The sequence below is a fragment of the Hetaerina americana genome, unplaced genomic scaffold (assembly GCF_022747635.1).
Source record: "Hetaerina americana unplaced genomic scaffold, ioHetAmer1.1.p SCAF_147, whole genome shotgun sequence".
NCBI classification, from domain to species: Eukaryota; Metazoa; Arthropoda; class Insecta; order Odonata; family Calopterygidae; genus Hetaerina; species Hetaerina americana.
In genome coordinates, this window is record NW_027286592.1 from 396,537 (window position 1) to 419,709 (window position 23,173).

Sequence of the window (23,173 nt, forward strand, 5' to 3'; positions counted from 1 at the left end):
CACATTCTGCGGTACTTGAATGCATGGTGGAATATGATAATGATTTCCTCAAGTCTTTTTTTAAGAAAAATGCATTATGTGCTCCTTTCTTAAGTACAATGTGCAAAGGCTTGGCCGAAGAAGCGTAAAATGAATATTTGTAAAGGACACGCTAATATCAATTTCGCTATTGATGTTGCAATACGAGATTTACTTCGATTTCTTGTAGGATGTACTTTACATTCTAAACTTCTTTTTCAAGAATTTAGAAACTGCTGTTCATAGTTATCGTTTTTTAACGGTATATTGTTTAACTAACTATGAACGTAAATCTTCTTCAAAAGCAATTCTGACCCATTACCCATACAGAAAAGTGGAAAATTTCCATAAACACAACCCCACTCGATACATACTTAGTTATCAGATCGCCCTCAGTAGAGCTATAACGATCCGATCTGATAACTAAGGTCTGGTAGGCTATGGTTCAATTTAGTTGTATTCGGTCTAGTATGTTACACTGCTAGTGTTTACATTGTAAACATTGTCACCTTCCAGATTATGGTTACAGCACATTTTTTTCTTATTATGGTTACACACTTACATAGACATAAATTCATATACATTGCATAAAACAATTGTCACCATGAACAATACTGCGGAAGGAAATAACAAAGGCAGGCTTCACAAAATATAGAAGGAAATATTTGCATTAGCAACGGACCATTACATTTGGTTGGAATTATTGATAGCTTTGAAGCACAGTTATTCAGAAAAACAACTTTTTAACCACGGACGAAGTGTGTCGAGGCGTCCTCTTAAACTTTGAAATATTGCAGCTTTTAAAGGAACAAGATGTTGTGACAAAATACCGTACATTCAACATCACAGGCACTGGTAGCAACGTGGGCAGCGCGCCACAGTCCACGAGGATAAAGGCCCTACTTAAAACTCTGTTTAAAAGTTACTGTTGGGGAATCTCCCTTTGGAACTTTGTCAAGGTATAAACAGCAAATAAGTGTTTAAGTGAGCTTAACTGGCTAAAGCACTCGACTGGACACTGGAGGGGATCTGGGTTCGAATCCCAGTCAAGCCAAATGATTTTTATACACTCTCTGAAATTGTTACACTGGAATATAATGGATATTATAATTCTCCGCACAAAATTCTCCCCCTCGTAATCATCGTGTTCATGGCATTGCATTGGAGGTAAATACGAAAAAAATGAATTGATACAATTTGAGTTTTGTATATTATTTATTGCTCAAAGCTTTTTAACATTTAATTAAATGTTTTTGCACACACAAGTTTATTAAAACAATACAGTTTAACTGGCTTCGGAATTCATTCCTCATTTAAAATATACACTTTTGTACACAAATATAGTTATACATTTCATGTAATATACTATATATATTATTTATAAATTGTAACATTAATTAATAATTCATTTTGTTGTGATAATGTAGTAAATATTTATATACACTATATATATATATATATATATATATATATATATATATATATATATATATATATATATATATATATATATATATATATATATATATATATATATATATATATATATATATATATATATATATATACACATACACATATATATATATATATATATATATATATATATACACATACACATATATATATATATATATATATATATATATATATATAAAACACAGTAATCAACCCGAAGGTCGGTTTAGTAGGTGACGGTAGAGATCACCCAGTACTAAGCCCTATACGGCGTGTGAAAATTCACACATCAGGGTAGGGGGGCCAGTTCCTTTCCCTGTGCCGGTTATGGTTTCCCAGGAAGACCTGGTACCTGAAAAATCACTTTAGCTTGGGTGGAGCTGCAGGTGCCCAGAGTGCCTTGCCCGGGAATCGAACCCGGGACCCTCTGGTCAGCAGCCCAGCGCTCTACCCACTGGACTATCGCGACCCACATATATATATATATATATATATATATATATATATATATATATATATATATATATATATATATATATATATGTATACACATATATATATTTAAAAAAAATACAATATATTATATATATAATAACACCCGTTCATCATGTATATATATACACATATATATATTAATATTTAAGCTTTTCTCAACAAGGCAACAGTGTTCATATATTGATTGCATCAGCTCATATGTCAGTAATTAGCAGTCCAGTTCTTTTCCAGCAATTACTCCGTTGAAATGCCAAAAGCATCGAATTAATTTGTGCCTATTATAGCAAACTCCTGTGACTTGAATTACGTGACGCTGTAAGAGGGTCATTCAATAAGTACCTGTGTTAGAAATGAAGAAATCATTTTTTCAAAAACATTTTTGTTATTTCTCAACATAGTCCCCTTTTATTAGAAAGACACACTTCTCCCAATGTTCTGACCATTTTCTTAACCCCTCCAAAAAATTGGTTTTCTAAAATTCTCCAAAATACGACTCTGTCTCTCGGCGATAACTTCAGAGTTTGAGCTTAAATTTTTCCCGCCAGCCATTTCTTCATGTTATAGGGAATAAGAAAAGGTCGCAGGCAGCCAGATCGGGGGAATACGGGAGGTGTGCAGCAGCAATTCATAGTGTATTTCATGCAGTTTGGTGACGACAACTCTGGATGAATGTGCTGGTGCTTTATCGTGGTGAAACAGAACCTTCTTTTTCCCTAAATGTATCTGTGTCTGCTTCAATTGTTTGTCAAAGCGGTCTAATAACTCACTGTAGTATTTCCCAGTGATCGTTCTTCCTATTTCTAATTAAATCCATGAGGATGACCCCACTTGCATCCCAAAATACAATTGCCAAGACCTTTCTGGCCAATTGGATCATCTTTGCCTTCTTTGGAGCAGATTCACCTGGAGAAATCCATTGTTTAGATTGGTACTTAGTTTCTGGTGTGTAATGATGAATCCAGGTTTCATCAACAGCGATAACTAGATGCAAATACACCTGATCTCCCTTAAATTGCTGCAAACACTGCTTTGAAGTTGACAGCCGGATCAGCTTGTTGTCCACCGTGAGTAACCGCCATGGCACCCATCAGGCCGACAATTTATTCATTTTGTCAACTTATCATGTAATAAAATATTAATTGCCGTTCCGGTCGACACACCTCCCACGGCCTCTGCTACTTCACGCACTTTCGTTCGTCCATCAGCGATAATCATGGCATTGGAAGGAAGAATATGTAACAAGAAGGCATAGCCGACGAATGGAAAGTACTTGAAGTAGGGGAAACAAAATCATCTACGTAGACTACATTTGCAAAATAAGGTTTGCCATGGCCTAAGGTCGTGCATTTCTCGGATTGACTTCATATTATCATTCCGCTTCATGAGGGAAAGAGGGTGCAACAAAGACAATACTCTTACAGGGTCGATAATCTTCATTTTTCAAACATTAGCATCGTTCCCTTTGAATATAACACTCTTTCCCTGTCCCCAGAAAAGTGCAAACAGTTGGTTTTATAAAAGCTGAAGTCATGAGTTTTAATTTAACATAATCCTCGCCTAATAACCTTCAAATACACTTTCTCCAGAATACATTGACTCTGTTTTTAAGTACTAATGTTTAATCTCATCTCAAAGGCTTTTATACAGGGTCGCACCCAAAAGTGGTAGGACTGATTTACTTCTGGTGCGAACGGAGCGGTGGAGGGGGGCCTGCCTGGCAGGGTAAGGTGGAGGGAGCTCTTAGCAACAGACCGACACCAACCTCAGTCGCCTGCGGGCTTTCGTTGAGTGAGGACCCCGTTTTTAGTGAAGCAAGTTTTTTGTCCGCGTTGAAAAACAAAATGAATCTGAATTTAGAGCGACATTATTCCGTGAAGTTTTGTGCAAAACTCGGGAACACGGCAACTGAGACCCCCAATATGATCAAGCAGGCTTATGGGGACACTGCCTTAAGCCGTTCCACAGTATTTGAGTGGCACGAGTTGTTTAAAGAGGGTAGGGAGCTCGTTGAAGACGACCATCGCTCCGGACGGCAAGAACCGACACGAATGTAGACAGAGTGAGGACACTGCTGAACACAGACCGACGCTTAACCAGTCCAGAAGAAATTGCAGACCAGTTGGGTCTGTCTGCATCCAACGTCCAATGCATTATTTCACAGGATTTGGCCATGCGGAAGGTGTGCGCCAAGATGGTGCCATGGCGTGCACGTAGTCAGACAGCTCCTGGCCAAATACGGCATTGCCACGTTGCCGCACCCGCCATATTCTCCCGATCTGGCACCACCGGACTTCTTCTTCTTCCCCCTGATGAAAAGACAGCTCAAGGGACGATGTTTTGACTCGATAAAGGCCGTTCAAGAGGCTTCGACGAGGGTCATCAACGGCATCCCCAAAGAAAATTTCCAGCGGGCGTACGGGGAATGGGAGCAACATTATACTAAGTGTGTAGCAACTCAAGGAGCAGACTTTGAAGATTATTAAGTCGATGTAAGGATATCGTCAATGAAATTCTTGTAAAAAAATCAGTCCTACCACTTTCGGGTGCGACCCTGTAAACACTCCCGCTGCTATCATCGTTCCTAAACCACCAAAATATATCAATAAAGACACTCAAGAGAGCTGTAGAAACGTCGACACATTCTAATTTATGCTTGGCAGTCATATTAATCTTCTGTTAAGGTTTTGGAACCATCCAAAAGAACAGATTCAATTATTTATGCAGCGGAAACTGTCGTTATCTGAACACAAATATTGAGAGACTACAACGCTCCCAAGGAGGGCGAGACAGAAAGAGAGAGAGAGACGCAATGGACGTGACCACCTCACAACGCAATGCACACAGAAAAACCACCTCCACCTCTACTCTGCATTTGCGGTTTGGGCCCAAACACCGCACGTATTCCACAAGGAAACACAAGGACAAAGGCACCCTGTGCCAGCACCAAGTACTCCACCTTAAAGCACCAACAACTTCCAACAGATGTGCCTCGCACCACGACAAAGAAACTGGTGCATCCGTGGTGACATTGGTGCAGCTGAGTTTTGGTGCTCAGTTGCTTAAGCATCTGGTGCTGTGGGTGCAGGGTATCCACTGCCTGGTGTTGGGAAATTGAAGCCTATAGTCCCCATGGGTGCGCTTTGCGGCTCCTGCGTACCAGAGGCAGTTGGTGGGTATGGAGGGTATCCAGCACCAGGGCCTTGCGCTGGAGGGTAGGCAGGCATTGGTGCTGCAGGGTACGGTGCTTGGCCACCTGCAGAGAGAATTAAGAGTCTTGGTGACAGAGGGAAACAACGCAACGAAACAATACATACATATACATGTAAATACAATATATATATATATATATATATATATATATATATATATATATATATTGTATTTACATGTATATATATATACATATATATATATACTTTTTTTTCTATGTATATATATATATATATATTCTATATATATATATATATATATATATATATATATATATACATATATAATTGGCTGACACAACATAACACAAATAGAAAAGAATAGACACATATAAAAGAACACTTACACGGTAAATTGTTCGAGCTTTCGGCCCTCTCAGGGGCCTTCTTCAAGAGAGACTGAAAATATGCTATGGAACAGGAGAGGGGAAAGAGTTATGGGCGTTATGAGTTATTTATCTTTTAAAGATAAATATTATTTATCTTTTATCATGCAAGCATTGCACTTCCTTCTACATAGGTGAATGCATTACCCCCTTATCCATCCGAATGAATAATCACCGGTACTCCTGTAATTCTGCCTCACTCTCTTCTCTTCCTATCCCTTCACACGCCAATTCCCACAACCTTTCATTCGACCAGTGTTTTTCCCTCAGCATCCTAGAATCCCTACCTGATTCAGCTACCAACATAGAGGTGAGAACTCGTGAATCCGCCTACATACTATCCTTCCGTTCTTTAAAAATTCCCACCCTTAACTGCCATCTTTAATTTCCCTCCCAGCATTCCCTCCACACCTCCCCTCCCCACCTCCCCTCCCCCCCCTCCCCACCTCCCCTCCCCCCCGCCCCTCCACGCCCATAACTCTTTCCCCTCTCCTCATCCTTAGCATATTTTCAGTCTCTCTTGAAGAAGGCCCCTGAGAGGGCCGAAAGCTCGAACAATTTACCGTGTAAGTGTTCTTTTATATGTGTCTATTCTTTTCTATTTGTGTTATGTTGTGTCAGCCAATTATTGTGCCGCTCGTATGAGTTTTTCCGTACAATCGTTATATACATATATATATATATATATATATATATATATATATATATATATACAGATATACAGTTATATATACATACATATAGTTATATATACATATATATAACTGTATTTATATGTATATATAACTGTATATATATAGTTTGTCAGTCAGCCAAGGAGTTGCAATCATTGCTGAGTTAATTGGAAATTCAGTGCGACAGATATGAGATGAGAATCAATATTAATAAAACAAACGTTATGCAATGTTCTAGAAAGAAAAAGGCTAAGCCAAACATTAAAATAGTAGGGCAAAAACTAGAGACCAGGTAGAACAGTGTATACTTATCTCTGGAAGTGTTTTGGACCAACAGGGTCAAAGTAGTAGGGACGTAAGGGGAAGAATTGCACTATTGGGCAAAGAGGCTTTCAGACAAGGAGGAGGGAGTTAAAATGAGAGGGACGTTGAGTAAGGATGTTAAGAAAAGACACTTCAAAACTTTGATATGGAGCGTAGTTATGTGTGTGGCTATGGAAACGTGGTCATTGAAGCAGGAGGATAGACGTAGACTGGAGGCTATTGTAGTTATGCGGGTGTGGAGAAGAATGGAGAAGGTGAAATGGACAGAGAAGAAGGAAAACAAACGAGAAAGTACTTGGTATGGTGGGCGAAGAGAGGGGTTTGTTGGGAAAAATCCTGTGGAGGCAGGAAAAGTGGATGAAGGGGGTGGTGACTGGCAGTAGTGGGATGTTGAAGAAGACTGTAATAGAGGGGAGAATGTTAATGGCAAACAAGGAAAGGGAAGGAACAGGATAGGGATGTCTTGGTTAAGGGAGGAAGGAAGTACTCAGAGCTGAAGAGGGACCTGATGTAAAGAAGTAGGATGTTGTGTTATGCTAGGGGTCACAAATTATTTAATTAGCAATTATGTCCATCCAAAAACCTACCTCAACCGGTAGATTGCCTAATAATAATAATATATATATATATATATATATATATATATATATATATATATATATTTATTTATTATTATTTGTATGTGTATATGAGAGACATGACTCTGCCAGTGAATAATTGATGCACGGAGGAGAGGAGTATTTTGAAGACTGTTAAGAATTTTTACAAGTACATAAATCAATGAATACATTTACCCCAGAGAATTAAATTAGTCATATGCATTACTTTCACAAAAGTCCTTTTAAATGTAACCAAAATCATTATTCCTTTTATCAATTTATCCCCAAGGACCCACAGAATGAACTGAAAACACCAAATTAGGTTTGCTAACAGCAAATTCCATTGTTTTATCAGATCTCTCGGGAGATATGAAAACGTTCAGAGCTAATACCAGAACTCACCAGCTTGTGGTGGAGGTACGCCAGGGTATCCCATGGGCGGCTGTTGCGGTACGGGTGCATATCCCGGTTGACCCATGGGGTAGTACCCTGGTTGTCCACCAGGAGGGGCGGGATAGCCAGGTGGCTCGGCGGCTGGCGGTTGCGTTGGGTAGTATCCACCGCTGCCACCAGGTGCAGGCGTCTGCTGCTTTGACGGGTCCATTAACTCTGCTCACGGACATCGAGACGAGAACCAATATGAAAATCAACGAAGACAGTGGACACACCAATTTCAATGACAGTAAAAGAGGCTGGGAAAACAATCAAATGACCATCACGTACCCTAAACGAAAAAAGAAACAACTTTTTCAAAAACGTTTTGATTATTTTTCAACGTTGTCCCCTTATTAGAAAGATCTACTTCTCCCAACGTTCCAGCCATTTTTTTAACCCCTCCAAAAAAATAGGATTCATCAAACTCTCTCTAAAATATGCCTCTGCCTCTCGGCTAGATAACTTCCTCGTTTGAGCTAAATTTTTTTCCTGCAAGCCACATCTTCATGGTAGGGAATAAGAAAAAGTCACAGGCAGCCAGATCGGGAGAATACGGGGGGTGCAGCAGCAATTCATAACGTAGTTCATGCAGTTTCGCGAAGTTGACAGTCAGATCAGCTTGTGATCCACCGTGAGCAACCGCGGCACCAGAGATTAAAGGGTGTAGACAATCGATGTCATGCCGTTTATTGTCAAAAACATAATCACGGAGAGCGCGGTATGAGCCGGCGAGTGAGATAGCAAGGGACAAATTTGGCTGCATTCATTTTCATATGCAAATCTTCAGATAGAATCCTCTGAATTGAACTCCATGACACTCCAGACATCTCACAGAGTTGATCATTAATGGTTCCGCGATGGTCTTCACGGATGAGGGCATTGGTTTTGTTGACTTTTTCCTCAGTTCTTGATGTAAAAGGGCGGCCTGAACGGGGTAGGCAAATTCAATTGACATTTCGACATTTTTAAAATGTGTAAAACACTCTGGTAGACTCTGGTTTTGCTTGGGGCATGATGTATAGGGTTGCACCCAAAAACAAGGCAAAAACTAGGAGACAAGCCAAAACACATCGAAGCAAAACAGCCGTCAACTATTAACTGAACATTCAAAATGGCCAAACCTTTTGGCATAACTCAGAAACATAAGCACCAACATAACGCCACAAAAAAATCAAAAATCAAATACACGTAACCCGCAAAAATTCAAAATTTCCAATACTTTTTGAACAGACCCATGATTCCATGGCACTCGCCACGGTTGTGGTACACGTGAATTCAACTGGAGTTTATCCAAAAACTTTAATCAGTGTAGACTTCTACAAACGTACTCATCACTGCATACCGTAAACACAAAAAAGGAGTGACCTCCAACCTTCCAGTGAACATACCTGTGCCGCGGTCGTCGGCATCCTCTGGTTCGTAAGTCTTGCCCTTAGTCTCCTTCCTCTTGCGACAGCAGTAGATGACGCAGAAGGCAATCAGCACAGAGATGATGATGAAAGTCACCAGACCGCCGATGGTACCACCAGAATCCGAACTGCTTGGTTCAGGCGGTTCGTACCGAACTATTTTGGCTGTTGGGTTTAAGGGGAGAAGGAGTTAATGGTTTTATGAACTGTGTTTAACATTAGATCATTGCGAAAGGTCTCATACGTTCTTTATGTATGTGGCATATTCATTAACCCTCTTAGTGCGGCGGGCCGATATATCGGCTTTCGTATCCCTGGCAAAAAGTGCGGCGGGCGGATATATCGGCTCTTGCGTAGGCTTTTGTTTAAATCGTTGTATGTTATGGTTTTTTCTTTAATAATTTATGGTTTTTGTGCTATCGATAGGTTGAATTCCATAGAATTACGCAACTATTTTTAAAATTTTTTTTAGCAATTTTAAATGCTTTAAAAAAGTATAATTCTTACCATAATTTTTCGGTCAGTTTTGTACATGTCGGGAAGCTTTGCCTAATTGTTTGCTCGTTTTTTTCTGAGTAGTCTTTCCACTATGAAAAGCCACTGAAAGGCTACTAATCTTTTTTCATCTGTAATCTCTTGAATGTGTTGTGGTGTTCTGGTGTTGATATATATCTGCTTATTCAGACTTTGTTGAGATGATGGAAATGAGAGCACTACTTTGTAATCATTTTGGTTTCTCTTGCCGTCCGTCGTATCTAATCAATTGCGCCCAGTGTAATGGATTACATTGTCAGCAGTTCTCTGTGAGTTAGAACTTAGTTTTTTCCTTCCTTTAGATTGTAAGCACATTGCCGCAGTCTCAAGGAAAGGGGAAAAGTCCCAATTTGACTCAGTGAGATCAGCCTTTTCAACAAAATCAAACTATGCAGAGGCGTACAAAAAAATTTGTAACTCACTGGTTTTTCTTTATTTATTTATAGTTTTTTCTACATGTCTTTTTGATTCTTTATTATATTTAAATATCGTAGTTTAATTGAAAAATGTTTTTAAAAAAATTTTAGTTTTGTGTCTAAAAATCGAAATATTATTGCTAAAAAAATATTCTTCAAATATATGATACTGTAATAATTACATTTATTATTCAGATGATGTAAATGTATTACAACATTATTGACTACATTATTATATTTTAAAATAAAAAAAACTGCATATGGATATCTAAACGAATAACTTCATAATGTTTTTTTTCCTAAGGTGATACATTTTCTTAAATTACGCTTTGCACTTCTCACTAGTACCCCTGAAATCCCTGCCGCACTGAGAGGGTTAAGTATGGGTCGTTTGCTTATATTTAAAATATTGGCGCTTCAGAAGACAGCTTTACTCCCACAGCGCCATCTACTGATTCATTGAGAAACTATTGCAGCATTTGTTTTGTTTCAGAAGTCTTTTGCTTGTCCGTGCATGTATACAACAATATCCACAAAACAATCGTTCATATCCCGACAGCTGTGAAGTGCGTTGTTCTGTCTTACAATTCTTGTATTGCAAAAGGATTGTCGGATGCAAATGAAATTCAACGGGAGTTATGGACCCACAGATTATGGACCTACGGTTAGTCATGAGAGCGAAAGAAAGGTCAGAAGAGACAATGGGGCCAGTGATTATTATAAATGGATGAACAAAATGTCCATTTACGAAGAGCAAAGTGGCAGTTTGCCCACAGTATTCTGAACGATGGAATTGTTTCTCCAAATGGAACAAAAACTGCAATGTGATCATCAATTGACGATTAATAATGGCCTGGCTGTACATTTTCCTCAACTTGGACGAACTACTGTCTACAATATATCTCATGGAAGACCTCGGATACCACAAATTGTGTGCAAGGTGGGCGTACCGAAAATACTAAACCAACCACCACACAAAGAGGGCAAAAGATGTCCAGTGGACGAGACAGTTTCTGTGCCCCCCCACCGTATATACAGGGTTTGTCCAGAAAATAAGTGTACTGAGCTCAGGAAAAAAAATGTATTACACTTTTGCATATCTTAAGCTAATATTCCTCAAAATAGGACCCTTGTGAGTCGATACACTTGTTCCAGCGGCGTTCCCATTCCTGGAACGCTCCCGCGAAGGCATCATCGGGAACCTCTCGAAGACTCGTCGTCGACCTCTTCTCTGCCCTCCACGAACATCTTGTGCCACCGAAAGATCATGTTTCTGGACATGGCTGACTCCCCGTAAGCCTGGTTAATCATACCGACAGTTTCGGTAGACGATTTCCCAAGCTTTACCGCGAATTTGATGGAATAACGCTGCTCCAAAAACTTCGGTTTGAATCACCAAACTTTGAAGTGGGTTTGACTCACCAAACTTTGAAGTGGGTTTGAATCAACAAACTTTGAAGTGAGTTTGAATCACCAAACAGTGAAGTGGGTTTGAATAAGCAAACCATGAAGTGCATTTGAATCACCAATGTGTTCAATAAATTTTGTGTTCTTAGACCAATCTTGAAAGTTTATTCACAAACCCTGTAATACCCCGTCAACAAGCCACAGAGACATGTTTCAGAGGGGGTTAAGGTCACCAAATTCACATCCGGTAAACTAATTAAACAGCTGATCAGAGCGCAACACAAGGTTGCCAACAGACACCCTTGGAAAAATCATAAATATTCCACGATTGCCTAGGGACTTAGTGTATTGGAAAAACACTCTCTCCTGCTATTGAGTGAGATTAAGTCACAAGCCACTCACCTGTTATGTTGGCGGACTTGGCATTCGTGCAATTGGTCTCATCAATGCAATCTCCGAAGGGACAATTGACGAACCCGTCATTGAGCAGCGCACTGGAGATGCACAGCCCATAGCCACAGTGGAACAGGCTCTGCGGTACACTCCGGCCATCACACTCTGCCATGGTCGGCATGAGAAACAAAAGCATTGATATCACAAAGCAATATTATATTTATTCATCCAGCGGACACAGTCTACAGTATCCAGAGCACATGAAATGTAACAATGGGATGGAGATGATATTAAACCCATTGTTCACTTTGATATTGAGAGTAGTTATGTACCGCGTAGAAACATTGGCATTGAAGTAGGATACAGGTGCCTGTTTAGGCCTTTTATATACATACATACATCGGCTCATTGGATCTCTGGCAACTAGCGATGCTAATTGCAAACAGGGAGAGGAATAAGGAAACCTGATCAAAGCAAATGATTTTTACAATCTGAAATTCTTACGTTGCTCTATCAAAGATTGAAATCAGAACTCACGGACCTGGGAACATGACCGAGGAAACGGGGATTACCAATTCCGGTTCAGGAAGGTCAAGGTTTGACACCATTACAGTTCAGAGTCCACTAAATAGGGAGAGAGGAACATGGAAAGACGGTCGGTCCACCACAATTTGAGTACACAATGAATAAACAAAACCCAACAGAAGGAAGAGTGCGAGACCGGTACAGAGTTGGGCATGCCACGGTCCAACAGGGATCACCAACCTTGGTACGCCGTGTACACAACCCGCAGGTTGATGTCCTCGCCAATTCTCAGCATCCGATTGGACAGGTGCAAGTGAGTTTTCAGTTCTCCTTTCGGATCGACTTCTGCGGCATCCGACACGAGGGTCTGGTACGGATTGATGTTGAGCCTATCTGATAGCACGGTCGAGAGGATGGAACCTCCGAGGGGAGCCGTGGGCGGCAGGGGTTGCGCAAATGGCGGAGGCATTGTCTCGTTCTCATCGACGTGCAAACCGAACAGGACGTCACCGCAAATCCTCGGTCCGCTGTTGTCATCGTCATCTGCGTCTCGTTTCAGTTTCTACGTGTGCAAAAGAGAGAGAGGGAAAGGTCAGAGGATGTGGGCAAGACAAAATATTTGTGAATCATTAATGGATATTGTAAATATGTACGAGGTTCAATAAGTACCCATGATAGAAATGAAGAAACCATTTTTTCAAAAACATTTTTATTATCTGTCAACATAGTTCCCCTTTTAGAAAGATTACACTTCTCCCAATGTTCCGGCCACTTTTTAAACCTTCCAAAAAAATAGGATTTGTTGAACTCTCTCTCCAGAATACGACTCTGTCTCTCGGCGATAACTTCCTCATTTGAGCTAAATTTTTACCCGCGAGCCATTTCTTCATGTTAGGGAATAGGAAAAGGTCGCAGGGAGCCAGATCGGGGGAATACGGGGGGTGTACAGCAGCAATTCATACCGTAGTTCATGCAGTTTGGCAGCGACAACTCCGGGATCAGCTTGTTGTCCACCGTGAGCAACCGTGGCACCCATCAGGCCGACAATTAGTATTAGTTTTGAGGGGAGGCGACCGACAGCTGAGGTCATTTGTGCCATAGGGGATGGACAGGAAAGGATGAAGGGTGGAGAGAGAAACCCGGCGTCGGCATTAGCCTACTCTTTAAGAAAGGCACCAAGGGGTCCGCAGTTTAACGTCCCATCCGACGGACGGGGTACTCACTCAAAGTGCCCTCCACAGCAAAGAACCTCAAGCAGGGATCGAGATACCCTCACTGAAAAATATTCCACACCACCGGGATTTGAAACCGGGCCCTCAGGGTGGGAAGCCAGTACGTTAGCCCCCGCACCATCTCGATCCCCGCCGACAATTTATTCATTTAGCCAACTTATCATGTTATATATTAATTGCCGTTGCGGTCGACACACCTCCCACGGCCTCTCCTACTTTGTGCACTTTCGTTCTTCGATCAGGGAGAATCATGGCGTGGGACTTTTTGAATGATTTCCTCGGTATAACTACGTCTGCCGTCTGGCATTCTGGTCGGTCCTCATCAAAAACAGATGCTCTCCCACGTTTAAATTCGTTGAACCAATATCTAACCGTGGTCATAGATGGCACGAAGTGAAGTGTCCCCATCCAACAGCATCCAACTTTGCTTCCATCTCCTCGCATTTCTTCCAATCCAAAAACAAAACACAAATAGCAAATTACCAAACTGAAGTACTGCTCTCTTTTTCCATCTTCAAGCGAAAATGACGAGAAACATATCTTACACTCCAATGGCTGCCAAATCCAAACTAACCTTTTTTAATCAGTCTGAAATTTGTTTCACCGTCATTTGATAGATGGCAGCACACGATGATAGCATAAACTTCCCTCAGGAAAACGCCCTTTGGTCATCAAACACGGGTACTTATTAAACCACCCTCGTATATATATAGGTCCACCACACATGAAACGACATCATTCTCTGAAGAGGACTGCTTTGCCATCGAAACACTGTCCAACTAACACTACGGCTGGGGTTGATTCTTCCAATAACATCCATACGGCCGTAGATACCATTGGCTTAACACAACTATTCAGGCATTTGTTTAACTAGGGATCTTGGGTGGGGAGTCCATTTAGATAATTTGACACGGAAGGCATTTAATGAATTGCATTCGGAAGTGCGAAATTTAAAAGGAAGCAGCTTAGCCACGGAAGTGCGAAATTTAAAAGGAAGCAGCTTAGCCACAGAAGAAGAAAAATAATCAGATATAAGAAACTGGTCATCCTTATCTTAGAATACTCGTCCAGAGTACGGGGGATCCAAATGAGGTGGGATATATTAAAAATATGGAAAAAGTTCAATGGAAAGGCAGCGAGATAACCATGCTAGGGAACCAGTTTCTATACCTGCTGTGGGGAAACTGTAAGAAATAAGTTTATGCAAGTATTTTCGCTGATGGGCATAAAGTGTGAGAGTTGTCTTACGATTCCGGTGGCCGTCTTGGCAACCTTCTTCAACACCTTCTTCTTTATCTTGTCTTTCTTCTTGTGCTTCAGCTTGATGCCTTTCACCTCGTGGTATATCGTCTGGAACAAAAGAAGGAACAATTAACCCTCTTAGTGCTGTGAGGATTCCAGGGGTACTTAGTGAGAAGTACAAAGGGTAATTTAAGAAAATGTATCTCCTTAGGAAAAAAACATTATGAAGTTATTTGTTTGGATATCCATGTGGAGTTTTTTTTATTTTAAAATAAAATATTGTAGTTAATAATGATGTAATACATTTACATCATCTGAAAAAATAAATGTAATTATTACAGTATTATAAATTTGAAAAATATTTTTTTAGCAATAATATTTCGATTTTCAGACACAATACTTTTTTTTCAAACATTTTTATTTAAAACTGCCATATTTAAAATATAAGAAAGAATCTAAAAGACATGTAGAAAAAAATTATAAATAAATAAAGAAAAACCAGTGAATTGCAAATTTTTTGTCAGCCTCCGCATAGTTCGATTTTGTTGAAAAGGCTGATCTCACAGAGTCAAGCAAATGATTACATAGGATGGAGGGAAAGAGAAACCAAAATGAATAAAAAGCAGTGCTCTCATTTCCAGACCAAAAAATAACCTCTTCATGAACGAACGTCATGCCCTAAAAACCCTACAGTGCAATCCCAACATCATTGTTACCTCCACCGATAAGGGCTCCTCTGTTGTAATTCTAAACACCAATGATTATATTTCCAAAGCCCTCGCTCACCTGAACGATACATCCACCTATACCACTCTAACCAATAACCCAACACAAACTCTCCAAACCGAAATTCGGTCTTTTCTCCTCCACTCCGGACCAGAGGAAGGCCTCACCTCCCAAGACATATCCATACTTTCACCCCCAAACCCCAGAACACCCCAGTTTTATCTCTTCCCAAAAATACACAAACCCAACATCCGCTGTCGTCCAATAGTTTCCAGTTACAATTCTCCCACCGAAAGAATCTCCGCATTCCTTGACCACCACCTACAACCACTTGTACTCTCCCTGCCCTCCTTCACGAAAGACACGTACCACTTCCTCGACCGCCTGAATTCCGTCTCTATTCCCTCCACACCCAACCTACTTATGGCCACCATCGACGTTACCTCATTTTATACTTCTATTCCCCATTTTGAAGGTTTATCCTCCCTCTGTCATTATCTTTCTCTACGCCCCCAACATACAGGGTTCATCCGGAAAATAAGTGTACTGAGCTCAGGAAAATAAAATTTATTACACTTTTACACATCTTAAGCTAATATTCCTCAAAATAGGACCCTTGTGAGTCGATACACTTGTTCCAGCGGCGTTCCCATTCCTGGAATGCTCCCACGAAGGCATCATCGGGAACCTCTCGAAGACTCGTCGTCGACCTCTTCTCTGCCCTCCACGAACATCTTGTGCCACCAAAAGATCATGTATCTGGACATGGCTGACTCCCCGTAAGCCTGGTTAATCATACCGACAGTTTCGGTAGACGATTTCCCAAGCTTTACCGCAAATTTGATGGAATAACGCTGCTCCAAAAACTTCGGCATCGCGTTCCGTGACGTGGGTCGAGCGTGGAGGGTCGCGTTAACAGAGCTCCTCACTACACCACAGCTCAGAGCCGACTGCCTTTTTCAGCGTCGCTTGCCAACATACCCCCCTGATATGGCAGCCCGTCAGAGCAGTGCTGGGTGCGCCTGGAGCGGCGCGCCCAGCCCAGGAGTCAGTACACTTATTTTCCGGACAAACCCTGTAGGAAATGAACAAGGGGGTAGGAGGGGATATGTAGGCCGTCATATGACGCCCAGGCTGCAAATGCTCTCATCTTTTAAGACCCTCCCCCTCACTCAGTACCAACTCCCAACCGCTCGCCACCTGTACCTCAAAAAACATTATATATCGCCTCTCCTGTAACTTCTGCCCTGCCTTCTACGTGGGCGAATGCACGACCGCACTCTCCCTCCGCATGAATAACCACCGATATTCCACCAAATCTCCCACCTTTCTTAATTATCCCATCCCTACTCACACCGCTTCTCACAATCAATCTGTTGATGACTGCTTCTCCGTTTCGGTGATTGAAATCCTACCAAAACCTGCTAGTATAATAGAGGTGAGAACCAGCGAGATGGCGCATATCTGGGTGAACCAATCATTTAAACTGCTCGGGCTGAACCAAGCCCACTGGATGCATCATATGGACTACTACATATCCCCCCCACCCCCTTGTTCATTTCCTATTGGTCCCTTTACCTCTCCTTCCCCCACGTCTCCCCCGCACATGTCCTCTCCGCTCTCCCCCGAGAACGCCATTCTGAAGACGACAGCCGTGCTGTCGAAACGTCAAATAACATACTGTGAGCGTCCTTTCTTTGTGTCTCAATGGTTTAAAAATCTACATCTGTGTTTTTATATATTTGTGTGTCGCAGAAGAGTGTTCCATTTTGAATATATTTTCATATATATATACTTAAATATGTATTTTTAAAGTAATCCACTAGTTAAGGTGGGTTTTTGGGATGGACACAACTACCAAACAAACATTTTATTACTCCTAACAAAACACAAAATCCATCATCCTACTCTACATCCGGTCCCTCTTCACCTCTGAGTACTTCCTTCCTCCCTTCATCCCCTATCCAAGACATCCCTATCCTGTTCCTTCCCTTTCCTCCTTTGCCATTAACATTCTCCCCTCTATTACAGTCTTCTTCAACATCCCACTATTGCCGATCAATACCCCCTTCATCCACTTTTCCTGCCTCCTGAGTAATATCTCCCAACAAACCCCTCTCTTCGCCCACCATACCAAGTACTTCCTCATTTGTTCTCCTTCTTCTCTGTCCATTTCACCTTCTACATTCTTCTCCACACACCCACATTTCAAAAGCCTCCAGTCTACGTCTATCCTCCTACTTCAATGACCACGTTTCCGTGCCACACATAGCTACGCTCCATATCAAGTTTTTACGAGTCTTTTCTTAACATCCTTACTCAACGTCCCCGTCATCAACACCCTCCTCCTTGTGAAAGCCTCTTTGCCTAGTGCAATTCTTCTCCTTACGTCCCTACTACTTTGACAGCGTGTTGGTCCAAAACACTATTGAGATAGGTAAACTGTTCTACCTGCTCTCGTTTTTGCCCTCTTTTAATGTTTAGCTAAGCCTTTTTCTTTCTAGAACATTGCATAACCTTTGTTTTATTAATATTGATTCTCATCCCATACCTGTCGCACTGAATTTCCAATTCACTCAGCAATGCTTGCAGCCCCTTGGTTGACTGACAAACTAAAGCTTGGTCATCAGCAAACCTAACTGATTTTACGAATTCCCAGCCAACTTTCGTTCTTACCTCTAGTTCTTCCCATGCCTCTTTGATCATTTCCTCTGCTTACAGGTTGAACAGCAACGGTGATAATGGGCAACCCTGCCTTTCACCCCTTCCTATCACTGCCCATCCGGACTCCCCGTTTCCCACCCGCACCTGAGCAGTCTGAGACATTTACAGGTTGCAGATTAGCCTCCTTTCCCTCCATTCTATTCCTATTTTCTGCAATATACTCATTACTTTTTCCCAATTCACTCTATCGAATGCTTTTTCGAAATCTACGGAACAGGCAAATACCTCCTGGTTGTGTTCTATATTCCTCTCGATTAATAATCTCATTACTGCACATCCCCTGTGTGTGTGTGTGTGTGTGTATATATATATATATATATATATATATATATATATATATATATATATATATATATATATATACATACATACACACACATACATATTAAACCATTATTTAAACCATTCAGTCTTGCAGTCTATCATCTCTCTAATCTTATATTCATGATCCCTCCGTCCGTAATACGTTAAGGTTCATATTATGTTCTTGATGTCATCGGAAACTAACCCATCTTTGAATGTTTTTCATTAGTTTAATCTATATGGTAAACGTCTTACCCTGGGGTTCGTATTATGTTCTTCATTTCATCGGAAAAGGACCAATCATTGAATGTTTTCAATAAGTTTAAATCTGTATGGTAAACGCCACTTTGTAAGGGAATCTATTGCGTCAAACTGACTCCTGGGAGATTTCGAATACAACCATTCTGGTCCCTTGTTGCTCTTGGTAAAGGTGACATTTTAAACCTGTCAGTCTATCAACTAAAGAATCTATAACAACATTCTTGTTACTTTTGGGCCCATTTCCCATACTTTTGGGCCCTATTCCTTTTTGTTTGTAGTCTAAACACACGTGTGCATCAGTTTTCCGCCTACACTCGTAAAACTACGATATCGGTACGTAAATATAGAACCCAATGTGCCTTGGAGGTAGAAGGGATTCATAACCAACCTGAATGTAGTCAACACAGTGGTCCCCCTGGCTCCTGAAAGCCATCCTCTGCACCACCGACACCACGCCCATCCTTGATGCTGACCCTTTGGCCTCCATCTCGAAGGTGCACGTCAGCGGTGGGGAATTCCCAGCGAAAATGCGGCTTAAGGTTATCGGAGTCGACTCGACGATAACAGGTCTCGTCATGAAAACATCAACTTCCCTCTTGCGAAATCTGCTGCAGATGCGGTCGCTCGTAACATCGTCTGCATTGGAGACAAAAGGAACAATCAGGGCCGGCAAACACCCCTCATGGGAGGCCCGCGTGCTGAACCAGATACGTGATTGAAATTTGCCGAGGTCCGGCGAATAAATACGTGAATCGGAGCAAATCTGGAGGCCATGATGCTGACTACAGCGCCGCTAGTGGGCGAAGATTAAAACACAGATTTACGAGACTGAAGATTTACGAGGGTTAAGTTATCATCGGCAGTGATGTTGAAAATGTATTAAAACCCCAATCGTACTACAGTAGGCCAGATAATATCACTAAAATTATAGAGATCAAGAGTAGAACAAACAGATTAAAGTTCTTATTTTATCCACGAACGATTAAGGTTCAGAATAACAAATTCCGGATGTGGTAGGGTCGTGTTCGGGTAAAATTTAGTCTGGTATGCATTCAACCCCTGCCACACACCCTAGCGATGGCTTCCAGGGTGCACAAATAAATTTTTTTTTAAATTAATTCACTGCTTCATTTCATTCTACCCTCCAATACTTCCCAAAATGCTTCTTGAATTATTTCCTCCACCCATACGTTGAACCGCGAATGAAAGGAGGAATAAAATGGAATATATATGAAGGCATAGCCATACTACGAATATGGAGAGAGAATACGAGGTCGGTTCAATAAGTACCCGTGTTAGAAATGAAGAAACAATTTTATCAAAAAACATTTTTTGTATTTTTCAACATAGTTCCCCTTTTAGAAAGATACATTTCTCCCAACGTACCATCATTTTTTTAACCCCCTTCAAAAAATAGGATTTGTCGAAATCTCTCCAAAATACGACTATGTCTCGGCGATAACTTCCTCGTTTGAGCTAAAAAAATTTCCCGTGAGCTAATTCTTTATGTTAGGGAATAAGAAAAAGTCGCAGGGAGCCAGTAAGGGTGAATACGGGGGGTGCGGAAGCAATTCATAACGTAGTTCTTGCTGTTTTCGAAGTTGACAGGCGGATGAGCTTGTTTTCCACCGTGAGAACCCCGCGGCAACCATCGGGCCGACAATTTTTTCACCGCCAACTTTTCATGTAAAATATTAATTGCCGTTCGGGTCGACACACCCACGGCCTCTGCTACTTCACGCACTTTCGTTCGTCCATCAGCGAGATTCATGGCGTGGGAAATAAGAATATGGAATAAGAAGGCATAGCCGACGAATGGAAAGCACTTGAAGTAGGGGAAACAAAATCGTAGTTGACTAAATTTTGCGAAATAAAATTTTTTATGGCCTCAGTTCGCGTATTTATTGAAGTGCCAAATGTAGGTTATTGCTTGGTTGAGAAATGCATCGAATTTCTCCTGCCTGTTTCCAACCAAAAGCTACGTTTCGTTGCTATTCTGCAGGTCTAACTGAACGTCTCGTTGGATCCGCTACGTTTTCAAATTATATTGTCTAATTCGACCTCGCTGGGCATCAGAATTCAACACGAAAACCACAGAAGGGCGTGCCGGGTTTAATTTTAGACGAGACGGAGCCACAAATACTATACACGCAAGTCTCAATTCAGAAAAATCGATAACACACCATGAACTAACAACGAATTCTCGCTTCCTGGCGATAATCCAACGCTCGACTCATAAGTAATCGCCAAAAACAAGAAAACAATATAATCCACTGCTTCAATACTTAGTTCGAGGAAGTGTTTGATATTTATAAACGCTCAAATATAGCGTACATGTACACAGACTTTATTTTGAAGGTACAACACGTTTCAACAACTGGTAGCATCAATATTAAACCCTCAACACTTTCCTCTACTCCACGAGATACTAATCTTAAGGGGAAAATACAATCACCCCTTCATCGTACTTGATCGCACTTAATAAACAAAGTCTCGGGAAAAGTACGAATTCTCCGAAAACGGATAACAGTAAGAGAATTGAAAAACGGAACTCGACACGAGTAAACAGCATATTTACATTTATATCAGTTACAAAATTATACCGCCTTTAAAATTTCTCAGTTGGGGGACAATTTCTTGATTCAAATTAATAAATTAACACGTTAGAAAAGAAAGAATCAATCTGAATTCTTCACAGGAAGCACCTGTAGTTATCATGTTCTGCCATGCACTAACACAATGTCTTGCATCTTCCCAAGGCCTTGCCGTAAACAAACAAACGTTACCATGGTGACCTAAAATTAACAAATAAAAACAGATTCAAAACCGTATCCGTAATGGAGTACATCTGGATTTCTTAAAATTGAACTAAGACGCCTGCATCTACGCTCCAATGCCTAAGAAATTCCGTTTCATTGCGTTAATTTCATATAGGTCAATGTTCCAACGTGGCTGCGTAAAGATATAGGTTGAAAAAGTTTAGATAATTGATCATCACAAATTGGATTTCGGTAAGTCACCATTGAATTCGGACGATATATTATTTATCTTGTATACAAATCACTTCCGACATGATGTTTTCGTTCAGTCCATGTCAAAGAAGGACTCAATGAGCTCAAATCTTATGCACATCCAAGATCAAAATTAAAAAACACTCCTCGACGAGTAATTACGTACTATTCACACATGACAATGGTCCTATGAACAGAGATAGTCATTGAATCTCACACCTCATTCCGTAGATATGTACATACACAACGATCACGTTATTAGCCTACGCCGATTTTGTATGTCATCTTATAACTAATTTCTACTCTATAAAATACGCCCTTCTACATACATTTAAGTATACCATTTACATACATTTGCACTTTTTGGTTTCGCTGGTTCATTTGCAATAGTTTAATTGCTACATGCAAAAAAAGAATGAGGTTTTTCTTGAATGGAACAAACCAAATCCTTCATGATTCACATCGTTGACGGAGCAAAAAACGATTTCGTACAGTTTTATTTCATGATTTTAATCACTTAGAGAGTACAAGTAGAACGAACGTGAAAAGAAGAACTGAATTTAAGAACACAACGGAATTTACATGCATCGAGGGCATTCCCTGTCCATAAATAAGCTCAACACTTAAAATGTTTTGGTTTGCATCCAAGCCACACTTCAGCCCTCGCAACTCAAAATAAACTCGCTCCACTCCCAAGGACATGACGAAAAGAACATGCAATTGTGACAACACGGCGGCCAGTTCAATGTACTTACATGAATAGTACGTTGCACCCAAACAGTATCCGGAAAGGCAAATCAAGAACACACAAAACGACGGCCACGGTAACGACATCAAACCTGTCCTTCTTCTCGCCATGGTGTCGCCGGACGCCATTGCCTTTCCTTCACTAAAACACCCGAAAAGTATGGATTCTTTCTCCCTCCTTTCCTTTTACGAAAAACAAGAATTAAGGACCAGCACGACCTTGGTCAATGAATTCCCCAAACACTCGGGCAATCTCGCCATCACTCGTCCAAACACGAACTGGTGGTCAGACGCCGTTAACGGTAAGAGACGAGCGCAACAACGCTCATGTTTACGTCGACGAATGACGAATGAAATGCGACCAGAATCGTGAGTATTTGAAGGTCGTCCTTTATCATAAGATTATTGATTTCCTATCTTATGGCCCGCATTCCGCTGATACGGTATTCAGACGCGCCCTTAATCTATTCCAAAACCTTTTGTTATCTATCAAAACATGACATAAATGTTGTGAGACAGGCTTCAGTGAAATATTTTAAATGAAACATTCCACTGTCACTTTTCACGAGTGCTATTTCCTGACATTCCCGTTTCTGTGAAGTTTTTTTATTGTAATTAAACCTTTTACTCGTGGGTTGTCATACA

At 40.9% G+C, this 23,173-nt stretch overlaps 1 protein-coding gene across 1 annotated transcript; it reads right to left on the reverse strand.

The window, feature by feature from the left end:
• Window positions 1–1,627: 1,627 nt before the first annotated feature.
• Window positions 1,628–22,836, reverse strand: LOC139686677 (uncharacterized). Its single transcript, XM_071583718.1, has 8 exons — window positions 22,537–22,836; window positions 19,159–19,406; window positions 14,763–14,864; window positions 12,523–12,844; window positions 11,767–11,922; window positions 8,987–9,172; window positions 7,566–7,772; window positions 1,628–5,224 (listed from the first exon to the last, which is right to left on the reverse strand). The coding sequence occupies exons 1-8, from the start codon at window positions 22,655–22,657 to the stop codon at window positions 5,031–5,033; spliced, it is 1,536 nt and encodes a 511-aa protein (XP_071439819.1). The 5' UTR covers window positions 22,658–22,836; the 3' UTR covers window positions 1,628–5,030.
• Between the last annotated feature and the right edge of the window lie 337 nt (window positions 22,837–23,173).

Excerpts from the sequence above, each read along its gene's own strand:
- LOC139686677 (XM_071583718.1), bottom strand. The coding sequence starts at position 22,657 with ATGGCGTCCGGCGACACCATGGCGAGAAGAAGGACAGGTTTGATGTCG. Across the intron at positions 19,407-22,536 it reads GGGTGCAACGTACTATTCAT|ACGATGTTACGAGCGACCGC; the intron begins GTAAGTACATTG and ends TCTCCAATGCAG. Across the intron at positions 11,923-12,522 it reads TGTGTACACGGCGTACCAAG|AGTGTGATGGCCGGAGTGTA; the intron begins GTTGGTGATCCC and ends CGACCATGGCAG.